This window comes from Crassostrea angulata, chromosome 7, assembly GCF_025612915.1.
Source record: "Crassostrea angulata isolate pt1a10 chromosome 7, ASM2561291v2, whole genome shotgun sequence".
In the NCBI taxonomy this organism is placed as follows: Eukaryota; Metazoa; Mollusca; class Bivalvia; order Ostreida; family Ostreidae; genus Magallana; species Magallana angulata.
Genome location: NC_069117.1, coordinates 59,618,295 through 59,646,214, shown reverse-complemented (window position 1 = coordinate 59,646,214; position 27,920 = coordinate 59,618,295). Strand labels below are relative to the sequence as shown.

General features: G+C 34.7%; 1 protein-coding gene across 2 annotated transcripts; it reads right to left on the bottom strand.

The window, feature by feature from the left end:
* Window positions 1–804: 804 nt before the first annotated feature.
* LOC128155240 (uncharacterized) lies at window positions 805–25,767 on the bottom strand. 2 transcript variants are annotated; one of them, XM_052816850.1, is made up of 46 exons: window positions 25,639–25,767; window positions 19,223–19,282; window positions 18,886–19,059; window positions 18,592–18,773; window positions 18,377–18,511; window positions 18,086–18,284; window positions 17,765–17,944; window positions 17,358–17,539; window positions 17,136–17,270; window positions 16,846–17,044; window positions 16,522–16,704; window positions 16,115–16,296; window positions 15,893–16,027; window positions 15,603–15,801; window positions 15,279–15,461; window positions 14,872–15,053; window positions 14,650–14,784; window positions 14,360–14,558; window positions 14,050–14,223; window positions 13,204–13,385; window positions 12,990–13,124; window positions 12,275–12,905; window positions 12,017–12,187; window positions 11,729–11,907; window positions 11,368–11,502; window positions 11,047–11,237; window positions 10,721–10,910; window positions 10,455–10,570; window positions 9,990–10,107; window positions 9,588–9,761; window positions 9,158–9,190; window positions 8,884–9,057; window positions 8,381–8,545; window positions 7,438–7,623; window positions 6,897–6,997; window positions 6,519–6,645; window positions 6,164–6,357; window positions 5,599–5,689; window positions 5,122–5,317; window positions 4,467–4,648; window positions 4,016–4,168; window positions 2,373–2,509; window positions 1,678–1,820; window positions 1,406–1,503; window positions 1,156–1,297; window positions 805–1,023 (listed from the first exon to the last, which is right to left on the bottom strand). In XM_052816850.1, the coding sequence occupies exons 1-46, from the start codon at window positions 25,673–25,675 to the stop codon at window positions 956–958; spliced, it is 7,467 nt and encodes a 2,488-aa protein (XP_052672810.1). In that variant the 5' UTR covers window positions 25,676–25,767; the 3' UTR covers window positions 805–955. The 2 variants fall into 2 exon arrangements, with proteins under 2 accessions (XP_052672810.1, XP_052672811.1); XM_052816851.1 differs by lacking the exons at window positions 17,136–17,270; window positions 17,358–17,539; window positions 17,765–17,944; window positions 18,086–18,284 and having other exon boundaries at window positions 25,639–25,766.
* Window positions 25,768–27,920: the final 2,153 nt, after the last annotated feature.

Below are 27,920 nucleotides of genomic sequence, written 5' to 3'. Positions count from 1 at the left end.
GTAGGAATACATACGACTACAAAAAATATTTAAATTGTTCGTACCATTTACAATCTGACTATTTTCAAGGTATTTATAAATAAGTTTCCTTGAAAAACAATGCTTTAGCATACATTACATCGAATTTATCGATTATTTTCAGGAACTAAGTCTTGTCAGCAGCAATGATTTGTGCCGAGGTCCAAACACTGTTTCACTTTCGATTTATCGGTTTGTCTGAGTAACTGACATTAAAATCAACTCCCAAAAATGTAAAGCCATTCATTTCTCAGTTTTACCATTCCGTAATGTTTATTGATTAGATTTAAAATAAAATTTTGATGTACATTAATTCCCAATTGTAAAGTAAAATTACATTAACTTACATCAAAAAGCATTTACAATGCAATTGGTTGGTTGAAATTATCATATATTAATAACGACGAAGACTAAAATCAATAAGTACAAAGAACCATAATTAAAAATATTTTATTTTTCAACAGTTGTGGGCTCAATGACAGAGAAACAGGTACATGCTATGCTTAGACAAATTTTGGACGGTATACTATAGAAATTGTGCTGTCATTTCTTTACTGCTGTTTTTACCTAACAACTGTATCATTGACACAGAAACTACTGTTACGTCACGTATGCTTACTGATTGGGATACAATTGTCATCAACTTGATGTAAGTCTCACATTGTAATCAGTAGCAAAACGCAAGAAATTACTTAAATTCTGGAATTTATTGTTTTAACGAAGCGACATCTAGTGCACAGCAATCATTTGAGCTTCAACCGCCAGCGGTTAAAACACAAAGCATCATGCCGACACCGTCTGTAATTTATTTAGATTTAAAATGACGAATTTACAACAATTATAATTTAAGTAAAAAAAAATCACGGGTGTCTAGTCTATAACATTAATATCACAGTTGTCTCTCTTTGGTTTCACTACTACATGGGTTGTCTCCCCATTACAGGCTCAGCTTCAGTACCACTGACAAAGCTAAAACCAGCCATGACACTTGGACCGAACGCTCCACTGGAAAACAAAATGTATACCTTAGTCATGTATATGTAAAATACCGGATTCTCTCCTAAAAAAATTTCATCATGATTATGAAGGACACTTTTGACCCTTTTATATCACCTAATTACAATTATCATTATATACCTCCGCTAGAGCTGGTATACGATACTCCGGCGGCAGCCTCCAGCGCCGAGATCTGTGAGGCGCTGAGGGTGGATCTCTGGGTGGTGGTTGAGGCCTGGGCCTGAGCAGGGCTGAGATTCCTCAGCTGTGTGGCAGTGAAGCCCTGAACAGAAAGCGATATGTAAACCAGACACAAATACAACAATAATGTGAATCAGGTGTGATTTATTGATTGGAAAGACACCTGAGCATGTAGGAAGGGGTTACTCACAGAGAATACGGAGGACGGAATAAGAGTGATGTGGGAGGCCAAGATCTCGTCTATCTGTGTGTCGGTCAACGTGGCGATCTCTGTCTTGCTCAGGCCACCTGGCGGAGTAAACAGAAAATCTCATGCACAATATTCATTGCATTTGTGGGCTTAGTTAGGGAGTATACACAGGTAGTACATGTTGTTACACCATTTAATGAACCCTCTATAAGATCAAACTTAGATTCAGTGGCCCTACTCCCCTTCCCAAAGGTATAAAAAAGTCTCGGTACCGATGTGAACTCCCACGTTGGTGATTTGAACCGTGGTCCAGTTATAGACAGTGGATCCGTACGCGGTCTTGGCGTGGTTGGCGAATTCTACCATCTGTGTGGCGCTACAGCTTGTCACTTCACCAACTTTATCCGCGGAATCTCTGGAAATTGTGGAAAATAAGAAACTGGGTTACAAAGAGTGTCCTTTAAATAACAAACATTTTGCTTTTAAAGGATTCAGTACAATAAGTCAGATAAAAGAAGACTTAGAGAGTACCATCCTTTGGCCAACATAAACCGTTTTACCTTCAATTACTTACGTAATTACCGGTTGTCAATATGGACTCCTACTGAATCATGACATACTGGATTTTGATTCAAACTTGAATTGTGACGGGGGGAATCCTTACAGACTCAAATTTAAGTTATGACGAAGTGATTACTTAGTTATGTCTGAGATATACGAATTAGATACTTACATGTACTTATTTCCGTGTTATGACGAAGTTGATATGATTTTAGTTATTTTTCAGCTATGACGAAGTTAATTAATATTTATGTTTGAGTTTTCACGAAGTTAAAACTTTCTTTGTGTTTTGACACAGTGGATACTAACATGTTTTAATTACGAAGAACTAAATACTTAATCATCAAATAGTTATGACAAAGTTGAAATTCATTTGTGTTTAAGTAATGAAGAAGCAAATACTTACTCGTAAACGCTCGTGGTAATTTGCTGTATCTGACTTGTTGTCATGGCGCAAGTCATGTGACCCAGGGAACGAAGTTCAGATGATGTGATCGTTGAAATGGAACTTGATTTTGTCCATTTACTGAAAATGGTGGTTTTCTAAAACAACATAAATTCATATGTCGAAAAAAGTATATGAAAACAAGATTTCATATAGACCTATAAATAAATGTTCAAAAATCTAAACGTACATAAACATCTTTGATAAGTTTGGGATAAAACCCCTCTGCTTATGTGGCAGAATCATTTTATATAATATATAGATATAAGTGTATTGTTATTATAATGTATTCTAGTAATATAATTATGCTGTGTATTATATCTTGCATAGTCAAGGTTGTTATTTAAATAGATTAATACCTACATCAGGTAGTCTTTGATATTACTTAGGCAATTAGTATGCAGTCAAGCATAGTGCTTGGCTGGTCAGTGAAACTGTCTGAGGTATATAATTAAGTATTGGCCAAATATTAGATATGTCTTTTAATCCTATTGGTGTTTTAGTTTCTATTCTCTGTTTGGATTGGTTAGCAAGGTTTTCCCTCCAAAAGTTCTTAGATTTTGGTTACTCTTTGTCATGATCTTGATTTGGGCAGTCAAAGTATATTTATGACAGACCAGACAAAAACCTTATACTGATATAAAACTGACATTTCCTCTGTATTGGTAAGTTAATATGTTTATTATTTTAAAATACTAGTAACAATATATCTAATTTATTTATTAAAATGTTTACCTAGTAATTCTGCAGTAGATAATTTCCTTATCACATATTTCTTCTGAATAAAGTAAGACATCAAAGATAAAGTAACATGTAATAAGCAAACAATACCATGTCTCACTAAGATATCTTATATGTAAATTACACTGTGCCGGATAATTATGCCAGTGCCAAGGTGGCATTTTTGCACCCGCTTAAGCTGCATATATCGAAAAATTCAAATATGCCATATTGATTAAAGAGATATCAACCACCTTTAATGTTGTTTTATTACAAAAACAAGGTATTTATCATATCTAAATTACAGATTCATATGACATTACATCATATGGCAATAATCAGAGTTTTGATAAAGGCCCTTTCCAACAGAATGGTATGATTAGTATATTTTGTGTAATTGTATATTGGGAGGCTTATATTTGTATATAATATATGCACGTAATATAAAGTTATCTCCCTTGTAATTGATTTAATTATTATTGATAATGCTGATATTGTATATCAGAAATTCTATTATAAACATGTCTATTTTATGTTATTTTATGCCTGATATATGTTATACAATTGTGACAGGGTCAAAATTCTTAATACATAAAGCCAAGTCGAACCCTCAACAGTCTTGACTTATTTATTATGTGCGAGGACTGTTACACTTATTTGCATTTTTTCCTGACATATTTGCTTGCAATCCGCTTTGACTCACTTTTTTAAGACAAGTACAAATATATTCTTCAAATTCAACAGTGTTTGCTTCAAACCAAAAAGAGTTGTTGTCTGTTGTACTATTCAGTGTTGTTTTTTTTTTTAATTTTTGCATGTAATTTACACGTTTAAAACCATAACCAAAAGTGTTACTGTGAATCATTTGTTGGTTTATATCTCACCTGAGTATCTTCCCACTCTGAGAACGCGCCAAGCTGAGCGATGTCGTCATAGGTGAAGGTCATTGTGTTGTGCTCTGTGGAGGTCAGTCCCTGGTTAATGGAACCGAGGCTCTGAATGGTGGCCGATGACCACGTGCTAGGGGCACCGTACACCTGTAAGGTAAATACTCGCTATCACATGTGTACTGCAAACATTTCAAATAAATTCGAAACAGTATACCGCTTTTCAGGAGAGTGAATTTAACAAGTATTGTACACACTTATAAATTAATGAAGCATCCAACATGACACTTCATACATTACTCGAGTATGCTTTGTCTTTGCGAATAAAACTCATATTTTAGAAAAAAGCACCTACTTTAATAAATATAATGATTTGCCTTATATACGTATGTACATCATTCAAGTATATGTTTGCCAGACAGTTGCACTCTGAAGAAGCGGCACTTACCGTGGCTCGCTTGGCGACTGTAGCCAGGGCCTGTTTTTGCTCTGTACTGTAGTCAGTGGGACTTCCCAGCAGACTTGCACACTGGGTGAAGTCTGTGTCCTGGATTCCGGACAGCTGGGATGTGGTCAGTGAGCTCAGCATAGAGGTTCCCATGCTAGTCAACTGTGCACACGTGATGGAGGCTGGAAAAACGTTCGTATGGTAAAATGCGGCTTTATATCATAAATATGACAGAGGCGAGAAGACATTATTGAATGCGATATACAGCTGGTTTATTCTATAACTATGATGTATACAACTGACTATCATCATATTTTGCATTAATATATCCCATATGATATGTCAGCAAAATTAACACAGAGATATCACCACCAAATCTTGCAAAGTTGTCCTACGTTCACAAAACAGACCTACTTCTAACATGACACAAAAGTTGTGGCGTCCAGCAACCAATAGCTACATGTACATCCCTTACCTGTGGCGTCCAGCAACCAATAGCTACATGTACATCCCTTACCTGTGGTCCTCTTCCAGCAACCAATAGCTACATGTACATCCCTTACCTGTGGTCCTCTTCCAGCAACCAATAGCTACATGTACATCCCTTACCTGTGGTCCTCTTCCAGCAACCAATAGCTACATGTACATCCCTTACCTGTGGTCCTCTTCCTGCGCCTGGAGGCGGAGCAGGCCTGGAGAGCGGCGCTGATGTAACCTTTGATCTCTGTTCTGATGGCGTCATAGTCCTCGCTACACTCCGTCAAAAGGCCAGCCTTCTTCAGTTTGCGTTTCAAGGCGCCCCTCTTCTTAAAGCTTTTACCGATGGCAGATATGGTGTCGCAGAGACCAGACTGAAAATTAAATAATGCCACATGACAAGAAAGCTTCTTGAACGGTCATATACATACTGTAAAACAAGAACAAAAATACTCATCGAATCTGCCATAAACGATATTTTGACTGATATTGTTTTATTTTCTAAAGAAAACCAAAAGTGTTTTGACTTTAAATTTAAATATTTTCCTATGTCTTTTTACTACGCTTTTCATTTAAACTAAAAGGAGGTAAATATGGCCTTAAAATGGCCGTAACCATCCCGCCCTCTTAACAAATTCCAGGAAGTGGTTCTTACCAGGCTTGAGAAATCAGCGGTTTGTAGACCAACGGTCCAATCGTTGAAAGTGCCCATGATATCTGTGACCGATATGATGTCGCTCCCTTTTCTGAAACCAGCAAAAAAAAAGATGTTATAGGTTATTCTGTTCTTCTGACGTCATATCAAGTGTCCCCTTGACATCATTGACAATCACATGATGATTATTGTAATGATATGAAAATAATTGTTGAAAGATGTATGGCGAATATGGTCTAGTTTTTCTCTAAAGCTAAATCTAATCAATAAGAATTATTTATTTCTAGTAGTTTTATAATCACTGATAATTGTTTTGAATGTTGTATTTTAATTGCGCTACTGTGCTTCTGACATATTTTAATTTTAGCAATAAAATATTGCTATGACTATACTTTTTATTGCTAAAATTAAAATATGTCAGAAGGACACTACAGTTGATGTCATTTTCAGCTCTCTTCTTTTAAACGCGTGCTCATGCCATATTCCTTATTTCACACATAGTTAAAAATATTTTTAAAGTTTTTTACATGAAAAAAAATAGTAAAACACTTTCATAATGCCTTACACTGCTGAGTATCTGGCCATGAATTTCTCAGCCATCGTCCAGCACGTGAACCTGTCCCCACTCCCAGACAGAGCTTTGATGACGGCCTTTGTCGCAGACTTGTCCATCTTAGAAATCTCGGTGCTTCCCAGCAGCTCCACACAGTTCCCGAGGCTGTCGATGGAGGACTCAGTGAGGGTGCTAGACACGCTCAGCTACAGAGTTCAATAAAAAAATTATTGTAAATAAAATTTTCGTAATCGAAAAAGATTAAAGATTACAGTAAAGATATGAAAAGAAAATTGTCAGCTTTCATCCTTTCATAAAAATAGAAAAATTCTTTTCAGTGAGGCTAAATTTGGTGTCCAAAACTTACACATTCCAAAGCGTACTCTTTGATGTCTGTTTTCCTTGATTTTCCGTCCATGATGGAGAAGTCAGCTGAGCAAATCTTTGTTGTGATGTCTGAACAGCTTCCTCCAAGAGTCTTTAACATGGTTTTGCTGTCAAGTTGAAACACAGAAAATGCAATCCACACGTAAAAGGCAATGCAAACAAAAAGAGGAAATGTTTTCCTGATAGATGTATAAGATCATGGAGCAAGTAAAAACATAATGTGATAATCTGAGAATTTTGTATTTAAAAACTGCAACCTTTTTACAGATACAAAATGATAAAACTTTTGCGTACATGCAGTTGGAGTAAAAACAAATGTTGAAATTAGTCATTGGGAAGACAAAATGATGATAGTTACTTGAAGCAGGCTAGAGCGTTGCCCGAGAGTGTGGATGCGTCCGACAGGTCCAGATTGGAGGAGGACACACAGGTGTGCAACTTCTGGCACACGTACTCATACTACGGGTAAAACAAAACAATGGTAAATGAAGATTAGGATTTAATATTAAATGACGTCAGGTGCTTGTGTGTGGATGGTAACTGGTACTGACTGAGAAGAAAGATTGTATCGGTGGTAATTTAGTTTATCATTATGAAATTTGTTGGCACTGTTTTGCCCTCACTTTTACGTCGGAATATAGGGCAAATTATATTCATTTTATTGTAGGTACAGAGTAACGTGCAATTCAAAATAAATCCCAATTCATTACATGTAACAAATGTGAAGAGTGAATAAATCGCCCTACCAGTTTGTTTGTGATTACAGTAAACACTTATAGTAAAATATCAGGGAGGAACAAAAAAAAATCCGAGTAGTTAATAACACATTTGATCGATGAAGAAGCGACCACTCTGTAAGCAATAATCCTACAATCTGTTTGGTTGATGTTACTGTGTACCTTCTCCGCCGTGATAGATGTAGACTCAGCGATCTTGGACAGGATGGAGGCACAGTCGGCGCTGTTGGTGTCGATGGCATCGAAGCGTTCCTTGGGGGCCGAGCCGATGATAGGGAGGAGATTGGTGACGGTGGACAGATCCAGCTGTGTCCCTGCGTCCTGGCACTTGTTCATCAGGGCTTTACCCTGCAACATATAGACGACGTAAAGAGCCAGGTATATCATGAGTACATGTATCACTCCTAGTTTCTTGAATGTTAATTCCCCCTTACTTCATTGCAGAGATATTGTTTTGGAAGCAAGACACACTAATAAGAATAAACCACGTACAAAAGAAAAGAGGCAGGTATCTTTGGTTTTGAACCATTTTAACAAGAGCTTGGACTTTGGATCTTGTGTCAAACAGCAATGTGACGCAGGTCTGTCTATTTCATTGCTGGCCACTCAGCCATGGCTCTTTGAAATCAACATTTGTCTGGCTTTTGAGCTAAGACTACGCAATCAGTGCATATTTTTAACTTGTTTTGACGCAAGAAATAAATAGTCCAAGGTCTTGATAAAGTGGTTCTAATTGTTACTGGGTTCATTGATATCAAATTTCTCTTACTTCATTACGAAATGATTTGGTTATTAGACAACTTAATCAAATTTTTGGCAATATGCATTAATTCTTGTATAACCATATGTTCTTATTTGGCTTTAATAATATCAGCAATTTAACTCAAAGTAAACATTTTGTATCATATAGGTTTTTGTCTGAAAATATTTAACCCTAATTTGCTAATATCGATGATTAAAATATAAATAATTAATAACGAATTAAGTTAGTAAACGGACTATTCGTTCACGAAGGGTTTTGATCTGTTTTATTTTAATGGAGATCCGTGGATTATGTCATTAAATTGATTGAGTGGTTCTGTTATTAATAAAAAAAATTACTCACCAGCTTTTTTGGAATATCTGCAGTCAAGGCTGAACCACATAAGGCCGTGAGGCTAGCTGGAGCAATGCTCATTATTTTCTTAATGGGAAAAAAGCTCAACATTTCCTCAGACGATGCAGACATGATCATCTTCAATGATTCTGCGGGGTCCGAGTCATCGTAAGACTATAAAGAACAATTCAGGTCAATCAACGAAATCACACAGGTAAGTTATTGGATACATATTATCGATGGGATTAAATAGGGAAGTAACGATAATTGAAATGTTTAATCATAAATTGGATAATACGAGTGAATTTGTGATAGTCACAGTAACTATTTATACATATACTTCCTGAAAGAAATGGCAGCTTTCTAGGTGCAAAATGTTCTTTTTCAATACAAACTAGAATACATTACTCATACAATGTGGTTTGTGTTACCAAAGGTAATGCGATTTAAGTATAACTTTAACCATTTTCGTTTTTGACACTATTTTTAGTAACAGGTTACTAATGTCTTACCGCCATCATGGCGGACGTTTTGACGGCAGGGTTGATATTGTCGGTGTTTTTGACGGCATTTAGGATCGTCTTTGCTGTGTCTTTCGTCAGTGGGATACCCAGCGAGTCCAACGTGCTGGGACCGTGACGAATAATTAATTCGGCGTTCTCCTTGATTTTAGTGTCAGAGGTCAACTATATGATGAAAATAATTAACAGAAAATTAGTAAAATACAAAACCACTACTCTATTCTCTGATCCTAATAGGAATATTAATTTTTATCATTTTACATACCTCTGTTTTGACCATCTCCCAAATTTCTTTTGACTGAAAGTAAGAGAAAAATATTTTAGCAACAATTGTTAGAGGTTGATCTAATTTTCCTTATTTGTGATTTCCTATAGCATTCCTGATATGTATAGATGAAGAATGGTGTCACGTATGTTTTTAAGACATCAACATCTATAGCTTTAGCTTATTTATGGCAGGAAGATCAACATGAGCTATGGGCTACGTCTAAGTAACGATTTTAATCAAAGTTTGAGAAAATTCTGTTGAATTTTATTTTCCTGTGAATACATTTTTGGAAAAAAGTTTTAAAATATAAATTTTAATTATTTTTTTCTTACTTTAAAACAAACCCATGGATATCCACACGTATGCCTTTATATGTTCTTAAATATCCGAGATTGAGTACAATTTTAATTTATGCACCGCAATTTACCTGAGTTTGAGTGAGCTTTGTGACATTCAGATTTCCGTTGTCATAGTTATTCCTTAAATCAGTCGCATCCATTAAGTCTGCTACTTCCATTGGAGCATATTTCACTAAACAAGCTTTGTCGGTAGTTTTGTTTAAGACTCCTTTCGTAAGCAATACATCCAGAACATCACGTATCTATAAAGAGCACAGCACTTAAACATGATATACCGGTACTCAACATCCTCTTTCACTTCATTTCTCTTTAATTTTTTTCAGTCACAGCAAATCAGTTCTCTCTTTACTAAAAGCTTTTTTTCTTTTCAAAATAAAAACTCTTTTACTTTTCCAAAAATGTGTCTGAAATTAAACACGTTTGAGACAATTACATTCAACCAATGAGAATTATCACGTGACGTGACTTACGTCATCCTCGCTAAACGTTACGCCTGCCAATACGTCATCAGTACATACGGCTTCCTTGACCTTATCCAGAGTACTTTTATCGAGAGTCTTCATTAGCGATTTGGAAATGGGTAAATACCTTTAGGAGATAAGACGACATCTGAATAATCTTATCTAAACCCAATTATTGTATTATGATATAATGTTGTACTGCTTTTTTATTTACAAATAATGAAAAAGCAAAGTCATTTCTTATTTATAAATTTGATTTACCGGGTAACACAGCATTAAGAAGTATGAACCGTTTAACAGACAATGAGATTGGTGTTTATTGTAATAGTACGTGACCATAAATTTAGTTTTTATTAAAAATGAGCAAAGTCTTATACAAATGTACTAAGAATGCCATCCTATCGTCAATCAACATTTGATTTTCAAACATAAATATATATTAAGATGTTTCTTTTAAATAGCAACATTACTAACGATACAAGGGTTGCTTTGTCTAGCGATGAGAAGTCAGTGTTTGCGCTCTGCAGAGCCTCTGCTTTGAGAATGTTCCATTCGTCAGCGTGCTCTTCTGACGGTGAAAACATGGGGATCTGAAGAATATCGGTCATACATGTAATATAAGGGATTGTTAGTTGTTAGTGCAATAGAGAAAAATGAGAGAGAGAGAGAGAGAGAGAGAGAGAGAGAGAGAGAGAGAGAGAGAGAGAGAGAGAGAGAGAATAAAGTAGATATAGTAGAACCTTTGATTGATCGCAGAACTTGATCACAAACTTGGGGTCCAATGAACAGACTTTCATGACTTGCAGAAAATCGGCATCACAGGCAAATGTGGTCTTATTGCCGAGGTAGGAGTTCATGCGCCTCCTAAAGAGGTCCTGGGCTGTGGCTTCTACGTCAGTCCTGTTACACAGTTGTTTTATTGAGGTGACACTGAAAGAGGATTTTTTTGTCTGTTAGGAAGTAATAATTTTGCATAACATTGATTCAGATGATAATGATGATGAAGATAGTGATGATCATCTGTATTCTTAAGACAAGAAGACATACAGACAATTGTTAAGCTTACGTGAAGAGACTGTCCAGTGTTGCGTCTTTTACATCTTTCAGACATACTGCTTTATCCAAAACACACTCCTGGGCATTATCTAAAGCAAACCGCCATTTACTCATGGAGATGTCGCATTTGCCTGCCATATATGCTTTACACAAAGACGTATTGAAGTAGCTGGCGTCTACGTTACCCGCTTGTAACGCATCCTAGAAAAAAACCAAACATTTTAAACTCATAGCGTGATGTTACCGGTAATCTATTGCAAAGGTTTCCTTCAATAAGACAAGTAAAGTAATCGAAAATTGGTACCCACGAAAATAAATGAAACCACAGTACCTTGTATGATTGTTCTAGGTCGAATGACTTGAGATGGTCCTGGATTTCACAACTTCTTGACAGGTAAGATGTCGTTGCTAGGTAAAGCTTTTGTTTGATTGACGCTTGCTGAGTTACGTTGTCAAGCAAGGTTCTCTACAAAAAAGAACAATTCGAACACCGGTTGGAAATTACAAGCAATTAAAGTTGTTTTAATGATTCTCCCAGGGGTATTATTATAATGAATTGCATTTATTTTTCAAGGATTTATCTATTTGTTTTACTTTTTAGTTATGAATGTACATTCTTTACAATTCAGAATTATTGCACATCCACTGTTGACTAAAAATTGAAAACGATGATAATAAATGATTTTTAATACATTTGCAACTGCAAAGACTTCCACCGGGATCTTGTCAACTACGTCCTCGTCTGACACGGACTTTGGGTCTTTCAAGAACTGGATACTTTTATCCCTCGTAACGCTGTCAAGACTGATCCATTTACGCAAGTACTTTTTAAGTCTAGAGCATGTTCCAATTTCTGCAGTTGCGTTAAAAACTATAGGAAGAAGTAAAATTGTTTCGTTAGATAACTTAAACGGTATTAAAGGAAATTCGGATTCATCAACATATGAAAGTTGCACTTACAAATGAGGCAAAAGACATACCTTTTGCGACTGTGGTATCATTTAGAGCTCTCATCAAAGTAGCATTTCCAGCAAATGTCCGACAACCTAAAAAGTTGCCATACTTGTCATAAGAATAACAGTCAGTGGCCAATTTGCCCTGGTAGCAGTCTGAACAGTTACTGGGACACCTCAGACCTTCCGCACCAGCATCTGTCAAAAACAAAAGATTGCAGTAACTCTAATACCGGGTAAATAAGAACATAAACCAAACGAAAACAATGGAGAAATTCCACTTACCACATCCACTGTACATAACCACAGAGTAGTCCGCGGGTGGGATCTCCCCTGTATTCGAGCCCACGATTTCACGAGGAGGTGGAAGACTTCCACTAGGCATTGGAGAACTGGTCATCATCAGGCCTGTAGGACTAGGGCTATCTGAAGGTAGAGGTCTTTGTGGACTTGTAAGCATAGGACCAGTCCTCGATAACATACCGTCAGAAGACATTGTACGGAATGGCGTGCTACCCGATATCATTGGTAATGGTGAACTACGCGGTATTCCGTCAGAAGACATTGTACGGAATGGAGTGCTACCCGATATCATTGGTAGAGGAGAACTACGCGAAATAACGTCAGAAGACCTTGGAGGGAATGTGGGACTTCCAGAGAACATGGGCAATGGAGAACTACGGGACATTCCGTCGGTACTCATAGGCGGTCGACTAAAATCTGTGGAATTCCTTAATGATGAAAACATGTCTTGTGGTTGTGCACAGTCTTGAGGTACATAAGGCAGGCAACTATAGGCAGATGCATTGAGGAACATCCACATGTCTGGAGTCAGCTTGGAGCAGTTGCGAAGAATAGCCTTACAGAAGCCTTCTTGGAAAATGGTAGAGTCTACTTCACCTTTAGATTCACTTATCTGTAATAGCAACATTTGGTCAAATTTGTAATAAGCAGCTACACGATCAAGTCAATGAAATATGTGAGAATACACACTACCCACCTTATACAAATCTGTAAAATTGAGGCCTTTGAGCATGCTGTGGACCTCACAGTCATTGCTCATCATGATCTTCATTTGAATGGACAACTTCAGTCTGTCTGGTGCATTCATTAGAATACCGCGCCACAAGGTTTTCTAAAATTTAAATCAAAGACTATGAAGATGGAGTTTGACGCCGGTACCTGATCGTTTGATTGAATGAAATTAAACTTACGTTGATAGCAGCAAAGGCTTGGATGGGCATTTTGTCTACATCTTGATACGTGATACTTGTGTCTGTAGGGTCGGAGAAGAAGGCGATGATTTTCTGCTTCATGACATCGGTCAGTCTTGCCCATGCTTCAAGGTACTTGGCGAGGCGGGAACAGGTGCCCATCACAGAAGAAACCTCAAATACTGCAAAATCAAGTACAAGACAAAAGGTGTCAGAGAGATTAGAAGGGTTTAGCATTTGAACGTGTACATCTAGGGGTACAAAAATGTTAACATGTACTGATTTTAGGAACACGAACTGATTTTTGCTTATGTTAAATAAATTGTACTTGTAAATGAATGTGTAAAAGAATTAGATTTAACATTTTTAACATGTTAGTTTTCTCTTACTGATTATGCAATACTTCTATGAATTTGATGAAAGGAAAAGCAGAGTCGTGCTCAACACATCGTCTTCATTACATAAAACAACTTTTCATATACACAAAGTCTATATTTTGAAAAATGCTACAAGTATTCACCTCCGGGAAAGTTTGATTTTACACGTTTTGTACAACATGTAGAATGACGTGTTATGCACAAATAATGACGTAATACACATAAAATTAGGGGATTCTCCTAGTTACACGTACTCGTACACGTACACGTTCAAATGCTTAACCTCTGTCATAACAAAAGCGATGCAAGATTAATCGCCGTTTGATCTTTTGAATAAAAAAGGATGTGGGATGGTAAACTAAGGATTTTATTTAACTGATGAATTACCAAAGAAAATTGCCACCTGAATTATTCGATGAAAATGTATTGATAAATTGAACACCATATATTTAATGATTGCCTGCCATACCCATTGCCATTGAGGTCTCACTCCTTGCTGTTAACAGGGTGATGTTCGTGTCTATCTTCGGACAGGGTAGTGGGATCCCATAACTGTCATAGGCCAACTGATCACCAGCAGCAAGTTCCCCCCGGTAACATGGACATTCACGAGGGCAAGGCAGTCCGGAGCTGTTGCCGTAATCTATTGAAAGAAGATCTTATGTAAGCAATATCATTTAAATCATATATGGATATATTAAGTGGCATATCAAAGGAGAGCGTATAGTGATAAAATATTCAATACAATATAAAACTATCATAATAAGGAAGAAACATACTCCAGTAATCATATGAGCTGTGATTTCCAAAGTCTTTGATCCCAAAGCATTCTGGTGTGATGTAGATAAAGCAGTTGGGGGCACTAATATTTAGGAACAGCCACATGTCTAAAGTCACCTTAGAACAGTTGCGCAGAATAGCCTTACAGAAGTCTTCTTGAAAGATGGAAGAGTCTACTTCACCTTTAGATTCACTAATCTGTAATAGCAACATTTGCGATTAATTATAAAAATAAAAGATGAACCTGCTTTGAAAAAAAATCGTATGTTATATAAGTGGACAAACGTACCTTATACAAATCTGTAAAATTGAGACCTTTGAGCATGCTGTGGACCTCACAGTCATTGCTCATCATGATCTTCATTTGAATGGAAAACTTCAGTCTGTCTGGTGCATTCATTAGAATACCATGCCACAAGGTTTTCTGGAATGAGAAACAAAGTACATTTAAAGTTGTGTTAAAGAAAAAATCTATCGTGCTTATTTAATATATTATTAAAATAGAGATTACGTTGATAGCAGCAAAGGCTTGGATTGGCATTTTGTCGACATCTTGATACGTGATACTGGTGTCTGTGGGGTCGGAGAAGAAGGCGATGATTTTCTGCTTCATGGCATCGGTCAGTCTTGCCCATGTGTCAAGGTACTTGGCGAGGCGGGAACAGGTGCCCATCACAGAGGAAGCCTCGAATACTGCGAAATCAAGTAGAAAATAAAAGGTGTCAGAGGACATAAAACCGATGCTAAATTAATCGCCGTTTGATCTTAATCTTTTGAATTGCAAATAAAGGCATGTGGGATGGTAAATTAAAAATTAAATTTAACTGATGAATTACCAAAGAAAATTGCCACCTGATTTGTTCGATGAAAATGTATTGATAAATTGAACACCATATAGTTAATGATTGCCTGCCATACCCATTGCCATTGAGGTTTCATTCCTGGCTGTTGACAGGGTGGTGTTCATGTCTATCTTCGCACATGGCAGTGGGATCCCATAACTGTCATAAGCCAACTGATCACCAGCAGCAAGTTCCCCCCGATAACATGGACATTCACGAGGGCAAGGCAGTCCGGAGCTGTTGCCTTGTTTATCGTAATCTATTGAAAGAAAATCGAATGTAAGCGATGTCATTTAGATAGCAATCATATATGGATACATTAAGTGGCATATCAAAGGAGAACGTGTAATCATGAAGTATTCAATATAGATATAATTATCATAATAAGCAAGAAGCATACTCCAGTAATCATATGAGCTGTGATTTCCAAAGTCTTTGATTCCAAAGCATTCTGGTGTGATGTAGATAAAGCAGTTGGGGGCGCTGATATTAAGGAACAGCCACATGTCTAAAGTCACCTTAGAACAGTTGCGCAGAATAGCCTTACAGAAGTCTTCTTGAAAGATGGAAGAGTCTACTTCACCTTTAGATTCACTAATCTGTAATAGCAACATTTGCGATTAATTATAAAAATAAAAGATGAACCTGCTTTGAAAAAAAATCGTATGTTATATAAGTGGACAAACGTACCTTATACAAATCTGTAAAATTGAGACCTTTGAGCATGCTGTGGACCTCACAGTCATTGCTCATCATGATCTTCATTTGAATGGAAAACTTCAGTCTGTCTGGTGCATTCATTAGAATACCATGCCACAAGGTTTTCTGGAATGAGAAACAAAGTACATTTAAAGTTGTGTTAAAGAAAAAATCTATCGTGCTTATTTAATATATTATTAAAATAGAGATTACGTTGATAGCAGCAAAGGCTTGGATTGGCATTTTGTCGACATCTTGATACGTGATACTGGTGTCTGTGGGGTCGGAGAAGAAGGCGATGATTTTCTGCTTCATGGCATCGGTCAGTCTTGCCCATGTGTCAAGGTACTTGGCGAGGCGGGAACAGGTGCCCATCACAGAGGAAGCCTCGAATACTGCGAAATCAAGTAGAAAATAAAAGGTGTCAGAGGACATAAAACCGATGCTAAATTAATCGCCGTTTGATCTTAATCTTTTGAATTGCAAATAAAGGCATGTGGGATGGTAAATTAAAAATTAAATTTAACTGATGAATTACCAAAGAAAATTGCCACCTGATTTGTTCGATGAAAATGTATTGATAAATTGAACACCATATAGTTAATGATTGCCTGCCATACCCATTGCCATTGAGGTTTCATTCCTGGCTGTTGACAGGGTGGTGTTCATGTCTATCTTCGCACATGGCAGTGGGATCCCATAACTGTCATAAGCCAACTGATCACCAGCAGCAAGTTCCCCCCGATAACATGGACATTCACGAGGGCAAGGCAGTCCGGAGCTGTTGCCTTGTTTATCGTAATCTATTGAAAGAAAATCGAATGTAAGCGATGTCATTTAGATAGCAATCATATATGGATACATTAAGAGGCATATCAAAGGAGAACGTGTAATCATGAAGTATTCAATATAGATATAATTATCATAATAAGGAAGAAGCATACTCCAGTAATCATATGAGCTGTGATTTCCAAAGTCTTTGATTCCAAAGCATTCTGGTGTGATGTAGATAAAGCAGTTGGGGGCGCTGATATTAAGGAACAGCCACATGTCTAAAGTCACCTTAGAACAGTTGCGCAGAATAGCCTTACAGAAGTCTTCTTGAAAGATGGAAGAGTCTACTTCACCTTTAGATTCACTAATCTGTAATAGCAACATTTGCGATTAATTATAAAAATAAAAGATGAACCTGCTTTGAAAAAAAATCGTATGTTATATAAGTGGACAAACGTACCTTATACAAATCTGTAAAATTGAGACCCTTGAGCATGCTGTGGACCTCACAGTCATTGCTCATCATGATCTTCATTTGAATGGAAAACTTCAGTCTGTCTGGTGCATTCATTAGAATACCATGCCACAAGGTTTTCTGGAATGAGAAACAAAGTACATTTAAAGTTGTGTTAAAGAAAAAATCTATCGTGCTTATTTAATATATTATTAAAATAGAGATTACGTTGATAGCAGCAAAGGCTTGGATTGGCATTTTGTCGACATCTTGATACGTGATACTGGTGTCTGTGGGGTCGGAGAAGAAGGCGATGATTTTCTGCTTCATGGCATCGGTCAGTCTTGCCCATGTGTCAAGGTACTTGGCGAGGCGGGAACAGGTGCCCATCACAGAGGAAGCCTCGAATACTGCGAAATCAAGTAGAAAATAAAAGGTGTCAGAGGACATAAAACCGATGCTAAATTAATCGCCGTTTGATCTTAATCTTTTGAATTGCAAATAAAGGCATGTGGGATGGTAAATTAAAAATTAAATTTAACTGATGAATTACCAAAGAAAATTGCCACCTGATTTGTTCGATGAAAATGTATTGATAAATTGAACACCATATAGTTAATGATTGCCTGCCATACCCATTGCCATTGAGGTTTCATTCCTGGCTGTTGACAGGGTGGTGTTCATGTCTATCTTCGCACATGGCAGTGGGATCCCATAACTGTCATAAGCCAACTGATCACCAGCAAGTTCCCCCCGATAACATGGACATTCACGAGGGCAAGGCAGTCCGGAGCTGTTGCCTTGTTTATCGTAATCTATTGAAAGAAAATCGAATGTAAGCGATGTCATTTAGATAGCAATCATATATGGATACATTAAGTGGCATATCAAAGGAGAACGTGTAATCATGAAGTATTCAATATAGATATAATTATCATAATAAGCAAGAAGCATACTCCAGTAATCATATGAGCTGTGATTTCCAAAGTCTTTGATTCCAAAGCATTCTGGTGTGATGTAGATAAAGCAGTTGGGGGCGCTGATATTAAGGAACAGCCACATGTCTAAAGTCACCTTAGAACAGTTGCGCAGAATAGCCTTACAGAAGTCTTCTTCAAAGATGGAAGAGTCTACTTCATATTTGGATTCACTAATCTGTAATAGCAACATTTGCGATTAATTATAAAAATAAAAGATGAACCTGCTTTGAAAAAAAAATCGTATGTGATATAAGTGAAAAATCTTACCTTATACAAATCTGTAAAATTGAGGCCTTTGAGCATGCTGTGGACCTCACAATCATTGCTCATCATGATTTTCATTTGAATGGACAACTTCAGTCTGTCTGGTGCATTCATTAGAATACTACGCCACAAGGTTTTCTAAAAATTTTATCGAAGACTTTTAAAATAGAGATTGATACCGGCGCGCATGCGTTTGTTTGTATGAAATTAAATCTTACGTTGATAGCAGCAAAGGCTTGGATTGGCATTTTGTCTACATCTTGATACGTGATACTGGTGTCTGTAGGGTCGGAGAAGAAGGCGATGATTTTCTGCTTCATGGCATCGGTCAGTTTTGCCCAGGTGTCCAGGTATTTAGCGTAGCGGGAACAGGTGCCTATCACAGATGACGGCTCGAATACTGAAAAGTCAATAAATTTCATCATTAAATGCATTTCTTTTTTCTTTCTTTACTGATCAATGTATGGTTTGTTCATTGTTTCATATTTGTGGTTTGCAGTTATCTTGTGTACCTTTGGCATCATTTGTCTCATTCAATGCTGCGGCCAAAGTTGCATTGGATTCGATGTTGACGCAAATTAGTGAAGCTCCAAACTCGTCAAAAGACAAACAATCCCCCGGTGCTCTATCCTTGTAGCACGGACACTCCTTGGCACAAGGCAGGCCAGTTGTCATATTATCGAACTCTAAAAAAAAAACCCAGTCCACAGTAACAGACACGGGAAGTGCTTACTAAATGGAGAATTTTCCGTCATCTTTTATCCAAGCAATATATCTTTTTTACTGTATTTGAATCATTTGCGTTCTTAAAATGTTTTTTTTTTTATATCTTTGGTATTGTGTACTTACTACAGGCATCGGCAGGTTTAGGTGGTAACTGAGCTGTCAGTACGTTTAAGCCTGCAAGTACTGAAATAACATATGGAAATTATAAATCGATTAATCTTATTTAAAGCAAAATGAGTTGTTCATAATAGGTAGAAAAAAAACTTTTCCCGTTTCAATTGTGTAAACAAATAGAAATCAAACCTTTTTTTTCTTTTGACACAATTTGCATTTATTTTCTTGAAAGGAATGTATAATATTTAGTCCCTGTAATTCTCTGTCTTTTAACATTTAAACAGAACCACAAAAATGATACATAGATCTAAATTTGATATTTGATAAAAGAGTATAATATTTGATATTTTCTTACATGTAAATAGGATTCTGTTTAGTGGATTATTCACCAACTGATAATATTAGTTAACCAGGTCTAATTAAGGGTTACGGGGATTTGCCCCGGGATGTATTCCATACACCTTTCCGCCTGCGGCCTCATGGTGTATGGAATACAACCCGGTGTTAATCCTAGTTCACTCTTGATTGGATCTTGATAACGAAATTATTTCCTATGTTTAACAAATTTTGATATTATATTGTTTTACTAGTGCTTTGCAACTTGACGATCAATTAATATGAATTGGAATTATGCCTAAAACCATTTATTCATACCAATAAAATATTAAGAAAGAGGGATTTTAACAAATAATTTATTGATTTACATCATTAAATGTTACATTATTTTGCGCAAAGATTTATAGGTGCACTTGTAAAGTTAACAAGAATTGCATTGTGACGTCACATTTTATTTACACACGGCTCAAGTCCGGTGTACGAAAATTTACACCCGGCTTGTTAGCTTATCAAATCTCGTGTTACAAACTACATAGGAAATAAGATTAATCATCTTGATCATCAATATAAGCTTTGTGCCGCTTACTGCAATTTGTATATTACTTTGTTTCACGAAAAGGTACTAACCGAAAATTGTGTAATTGTGTAATTTTCTTCAATTTTATATGCCCACTTAATCAATACTAAGAAGACAATTATTATTTTCTGATTAAGATCTATTCTTCTATTACACATTCATGTTATAAAAAAGAATTTGCCACCCCCTTCTGGACCTTCGTTCTTGAATGGACAGCTTCTTTGGTATTTTGGACAGAAATATCACCATTTCTTTTTTATTTAAAGTAAACATCTTGCTTAAATTTAGTTTTGGCTTTTAATAATCTATGCATACTTTAAAACAATATATTTATACATATGTTCTAGCTGATAAATATTCAATCTTGGTGATACAAGAGCTATGTGAATCCATTAACCTTTTCATGTTCCCTTTGATTTTGTTTCATCATTCCGGATTTAAAAAAATGCACAATTACCATGTTGTATTGATTATCAGTTACAAAATAACCGTTTTGTATTGATTATGAATTGCACAATAACTGTATTGTATTAATTATGAATTGTATTTTAATCGTGTTGTATTGACTATCAATATTGCACAACAACCGTGTTGTCTTGATTATCAGTTGCACACTATGGACATTAACTGTATAGTATTGATAATGAGTTGTATAATAACCATGTCGTATTGATTATCAATTGTACAATTATCGTATAGTATTGATAATGAGTTGTATGATAACCATGTCGTATTGATAATCAATTGTACAATTATCGTATTGTATTGATAATGAGTTGTATAATAACCATGTTGAATTGATTATCAATTGTACAATTATCGTATAGTATTGATAATGAGTTGTATAATAACCATGTTGTATTGATAATCAATTGTACAATTATCGTATTGTATTGATAATGAGTTGTATAATAACCATGTCGTGATGATTATCAATTGTACAATTATCGTACAGTATTGATAATGAGTTGTATAATAACCATGTTGTATTGATTATCAATTGTACAATTATCGTATAGTATTGATAATGAGTTGTATAATAACCATGTTGTATTGATAATCAATTGTACAATTATCGTATAGTATTGACAATGAGTTGTATAATAACCATGTTGTATTGATTATCAATTGTACAATCATCGTATAGTATTGATAATGAGTTGTATAATAACCATGTCGTATTGATTATCAATTGTACAATTATCGTATTGTATTGATAATGAGTTGTATAATAACCATGTTGTATTGATTATCAATTGTACAATTATCGTATTGTATTGATAATGAGTTGTATAATAACCATGTTGTATTGATTATCAATTGTACAATTATCGTATAGTATTGATAATGAGTTGTATAATAACCAGGTTGTATTGATTTTCAATTGTACAATTATCGTATTGTATTGATAATGAGTTGTATAATAACCATGTCGTAATGATTATCAATTGTACAATTATCGTATAGTATTGATAATGAGTTGTATAATAACCATGTTGTATTGATTATCAATTGTACAATTACCGTATTGTATTTAAAATGAGTTGTATAATAACCATGTTGTATTGATTATCAATTGTACAATTATCGTATAGTATTGATAATGAGTTGTATAATAACCATGTTGTATTGATTATCAATTGTTCAATTACCGTATTGTATTTAAAATGAGTTGTATAATAACCATGTTGTATTGATTATCAATTGTACAATTACCGTATTGTATTTAAAATGAGTTGTATAATAACCATGTTGTATTGATTATCAATTGTACAATTACCGTATTGTATTTAAAATGAGTTGTATAATATCCGTATTGCACAACTACCATGTTTTATTGATTATAAATTGTATAATAACCGTGCTGTATTGACTATCAATTGCACAACAACCGTGTTGTCTTGATTGTCAATTGTACAATAACTGTATTGTATTGATAATGATTTTACAATAGCCACGTTGTCTTGGTTATCAATTGCACAATAACTGTATTGTATTGATCATCAATTGCATAATAACTGTATTGTATTGATCATCAATTGCACAATGTTGTATGGATTATAAATTGTATAGTAACTGTATTGTATTGATTATCAATTGTATAGTAACCATATTGTATTGATTATCAATTGCACAATTATCGTGTTGTATTGACTATGAATTGCACAATTACCATGTTTTATTGATTATCAGTTACACAAAAACCGTATTGATATTGATTATCAGTTACATAATAACCGTATAGTATTGATTATCAATTACAGTGATAATATCTAATTGTGCCACTATTTTTTGACAAATATACATATTGCGTAATTCCTATCAATACACTGAATATCCTTTTAAAAGGGTATGATTTAATAAAAGAACAAGGTATGATAAAAGTTACAATTTTCTTTAGAGTTAGTTGGATAAATAGTGTCAAAAACTGTATATTTTGAAATTACCGTTAAGAATCATAATGCGATTTTTCCATTGCAAAATAAAAAAAACATCCACGATCTCGGCGCTTTAATTAATGCTGGTGTATTTTAGTTTGTTTTTCTTTTGATCTAGTCAATGCAGTCATACCTAAAAAAGGCCGCTTATTGATCACAAGGCTGGAATTCAGGATTGCGAAATGTTTTAAAACACGACAAGTCACGGGTAAGGTGGATGGCCCCATTACCAAGATACCTATAGGATGGGTCTGAATGAAAATGAGGTCACCAGGCCAATTGTACGATATTACATGGCATTCAAATAATTGGAAGAATTATCCATCTCTCTATCAATTATTTCGATGTCTTTTATTTTTCAGTTATCGCCATGAAAATCAATACACGAAAACTATGGAAGCCTTGTCAATATTATGACTGTTGAGCTTTTGCCAATCCATATTGATTTCGAAATGACTATATGATGCTGATCTTAATCCATTGAGGGATGCTCTAGTGCAACACTTAAAAGGTTTTTGACAACCAAGACAATGTAACAATTTATCTACATAAATCATCCTTACTTTTTCTGTGAATATATTTTAGTTGATACCAAAGGTTCTCTTTTTACATTATTATAAATAATATATAGGAAAATATCAAATAACTGTACACATTTAGATTTCTAAAGGTCTGAAATGAAAAAAAAACCTAATTATATAAAGATACAGTCTTGTTATAATCGATGAAGTGTTAAAATGAAACATTATCAATTTATGTCATAACGAAACGAAAAAGAGTTTTGAATGTAATAAACATATTGACATTTTGTCCTACAAGAGGTTACCTAAAATATTTCCCATTGCGTAATATGTATTTCAACAGAAATTGTAAAAACAACACAGAACATTTTTTGTTGATAAACATGCAGCTTGACCAAGTTCTATTCCATTAATAGAAATGACGTTTTGTTGGAGATTTTGTATTCGCAAATTGAACTGTTCTAGAGTAATACTTTTTAAGGTTAGACGACCCGTTTCTCAATTTTTAAACCTTTTCCAGGAATTTGTCATGTATTTACTATATGAACACAGCCAATTGTGGCTCACGTTAAATTCACGTGAGGTTTCATCCGAAATTCACGTGAAATTCGTGTGAGGTGAAATTCACGTGAAATTTTTCATGTGAATTTCACGTGAAATAACTTCACGTGAAATTCATATGAAAGTTCACATAATTTTCACACAATTTTAACGTGAAATCCCTTTCTCGTGAAATTCAAGTGAAAAAATTCAGGTGAAATTCATGTGAGTACTCTTTTCACACGAATTTCACGTGAAAATTTCACGTGAATATCACATGAAATTAACGTGAATTTCACGTGAGGCGCAATTGCCTGTGTACTACTTTGACTAGCTTTCTTGCAAAAAATTAGGGTACCTTACCAGGCATTTTTGCAAGTTACCAGAGTATGCAATTTCCTATATGATCTTATTGAAAATACGCTTGAATTGCTGATATAAAATTGTTGGTTTTATCTGGTATATCATCAGGCAAAAATAATCATCATTTAAGTCCAACTATTCACATCTAATTAGTACTATTCATTCAAATATACAGTAATTCTAGCAAAAATATTGAATAAGTCAATTTAAAACAAGTTCCTTTTTAAAAAAAAAATATTTGAATCTTTAATATCACGGGAAAGGTGATTTAAATATTTCCATTAAATTCGCATTCTGTATAAAGATTTAACAATAGAGAATTCTGTCCTCTGATTAAGTTAGATGATAAATTGTTTGTATCTAATCAATTTATTTATTTATTTTAGTTTAGCATGTTTAAAAGCAGATTAAATAAATTCTAAAATGCTAGGCAGAATATAATTTTTAGGTAACGATTGTTTTCACTATAGATTAGGATTTATCTTCGATTGCTGAAACCGATACCAAAAATTGAGTCTCATATAAATCGATTTATTCTAAAAGAAGACCAGACATGAAGATTCCCATCGATTATCTGTTTTTGTCAAATATTTATTTTTACAACAAAGACGATATTACAAGTGGTAAGTGGTTTTACTGCAGATGTAAAACCCTTTAGACTTGTAGAAAGTTGAAGATTTATTTAGATGACAATATTGATAATTTAATCTATATTGATAAAAACGTAACGGATCAATTTTTTTAAAAAAAATGGGACAGTGTGATATTAAATAGAGGTATGGCATAGTCTGCATATGATTATGTCTTAAGGGGGGGGGGGTTAGAAATAGTGCACAATGACAAGAATTATTTTAATTTTGTGTAATGCTACCGGTATAAGAATTAGGGACGTGTTTCGCTTGTAAAAATGAAATATACTATGTTTTACTAGAAAACATATATAGCAGGGTAGTACATTCATATGAAAATAAATATTATGAGATTTGTCGAGACGATAGATGCAATTTTTTTCCTTAAAAGATGTATTTTCAAACCCAAATTTAATGAAATTTACTGTTCTCAACAAACATAATTTTCTTGTAATTCTAGCAAATGATATTGTTTATGATAGCAAATAATTTATTTGTAAACAAATGCATTAGTTTAAAAGTAAGGTATTTTAAATAATTATGTAATAATCATAGCATTTGTTATGATAACAAAGCTATCTTTGTTATCATAACAAATGCTATGATTATTGTCTGCCTACAAATGTTTATTTAAAGAAAATATTTGGTGTTATGATATAATATCAAATTTTATTTTTGAATAAGCATCTGTGGGAAGGCAATATTTAAAGTTAATCTTATTTCTCAATTTTTACCCATTTGACATTTAACATTTATACTTTCATCTGCTATTCATAATGCTTTATCCACAAGCCCTTGTTTCTGCAGTGAACTTTATCCCCAAAGAGTATGATCATACTTTTCGGGTAGAGTTTAATTACAGAAACAAATGCCTGTGTCTAGAAGACCTGTAGTAAACAACACTAGGATACTGTAACAGTGCACCACACATACGTGTGGAATGGTGTTCCCAGGTAAAAAAAAAATTAAACGTTATTAACTAAAAACAAGTCATTCAAATTTTCTGTATGCCAAAACTCACGTGTTGCGGCGACTATTAGGTATCTCTGCGTCGTCATTCTTCTTCTTTTAACTGCGACCAGCGCAGTTTACTCCTAAAAGCAAAGTGAACCCTGAATAACTCAAATCAATACCAGTTCTGCTTGGGGGACCACGGCATGGTTTAAAGATAGATCCTATCAATGAAGGACAATGGCCTATCTTTCTATCGCATGCATATTCTTTGCATCCACTGAAATGTACACCATTGTTGGTGCTCATTCAACTGAACTTCACTTTTCTATATATCATTTTCTTCAATTAATCTATACTATCAAAATAATGAAATTGATTCTATTGAAGCAATTTTATCGAGCTTGTCAAAGCGGTATTGGCCAATTTATTTTTATTGCTAAACCCAGTTGTATATCCAACAGTAGTTTGAAAAATAATAATTACTGTAAATTTCGTCATTACACCCAAACCATCTAGGTATGGCAGTACCTAAATGTAGAAAACAAAAAACTCATTTAATTTTTACTGGACTTTATACCGTGAAGCAACAAAAATCAACTTTTCGTAATACATTTAATCACTGAAACTTTTTTGAAAAGATGATATTTAATTTTATTGACTCTCTATCACTCTATCATTTTTAAACTGGACTGTTTTGACATATTGCATCTGTCAGCACTTTTAATTACCATTTCTGTCTGCTTCAGTAGGGAATGAGGCATGGGAAAGAAGGGACGGGTCTCCGAGACTACCGTTTGCTGTGGGGTAATCACACTGTCACGATTTACACTACAATTACCCAAAATTACTAAAAGCTAAAAATAGCCATTATTCGTCAAGTTAGTCTTGCGATAATTATACAGACGATGCTTATTTAAACCAAGTAGGATTTCGTAATTGATGTAAAAATAGCGATGAATATCACTATATTATGATCTGTCCAGCTTTGAAAGAACATATTAAAACCTATTTACCATAAATGAATTTAAGAGGACCAACTGCTTTTTAATTTTTTTTTAATTGTTTTCTTTATGTATTTAAGAGCAATGCGAATGCCGTGCGAAAGGCTACAAATACTGAAGAATATTAATAAAAAGTACTGTTGGGCAGTATTATATTTGTAGCATCAGTTACAATAATATATATTTTAATTTTATCTTCTATAATTTATTCAAATTACAATAATAAAAGCTTATTCTGCAATGATCGCTACCTTCATAACCAAATCATTAAAAAACACGTTTTTTGTTCATTTTTACATCTTCCTGTAAACAAATCAGTAAATTGGTTGTAAAAATTAATTAAAATCCACTAAATTGTTGTTAATATACATCATTACATTAGCTTAAAGAAATCGACTCCTATGGGAATTTGAGTCTGACATCATCATGGTTATTTCGTGAAGTCCGTGGTTGCATGTTTCGACCAACGGATAAACGGGGCGTTAAGATTCCAGCCTGGCTGAGCTATGAATTAATTTTAAGTTTCCCTAAAAAAATAAAGGGAATTATACTCGGTAGTTAAAAATATTTTTTTTTAATAAAAAGAGGAATATATACAATGTAAAATAAATTAATGCACGATGTCGATATAGGATAACCTGGTAGACAAACCATTGTACCGAGATAGAACCATGGTACAATGGACGGCGTGCGTAAGATTACGTACTCAGTCATGAAGTTCTTTCATAAAGGTCATCCGTGCATAAGGTTAAGGTTACTCGTGCAAATAGGATAGAAGCGATTGATTGTATCGTTTTAATTGAAATTATTGAAAAATACCCACTTTTGTTTTATATTGTGTCTTCTAAAAAGCAAGAAGACCTATGTATTAGATATCCTTACAAGATAGAGTTATGCAATGGTCAGATCTGCAGAGTGGTATGTTTCGAAATTTAGCCGTCATTTCAAACAAGCGAACAATTTCAGTCCCTGATATTTCATTTTGTACTTGCTTTGTTCTGATTAGAAATAATTCATTTTTCTATTAATCACGTCATACAGTTATGAACTGTATGACAAATTTCATCAATTAGACCCATTAACGCATTATTTTTTAATGACTCTTAAGTATTGTTTTCAGTCCTTGAGACCCTGGAGTATCGACGCTTCTTGGTAATTTTGTTGGGTTATGAAGGTAGCAATCACTGCATAATGATAGAACTGGTGAACTCAATTTTCAATTCAGTTTATTTGCTAACACCATGGAATGGTACATGAGGTCAATGAACTAATATTTATAAGTACAGTAGCTCTTTTGTGTTATTTGCAAGTTCTACAAAATGACAATAACAAACCGTCAACCATCTAA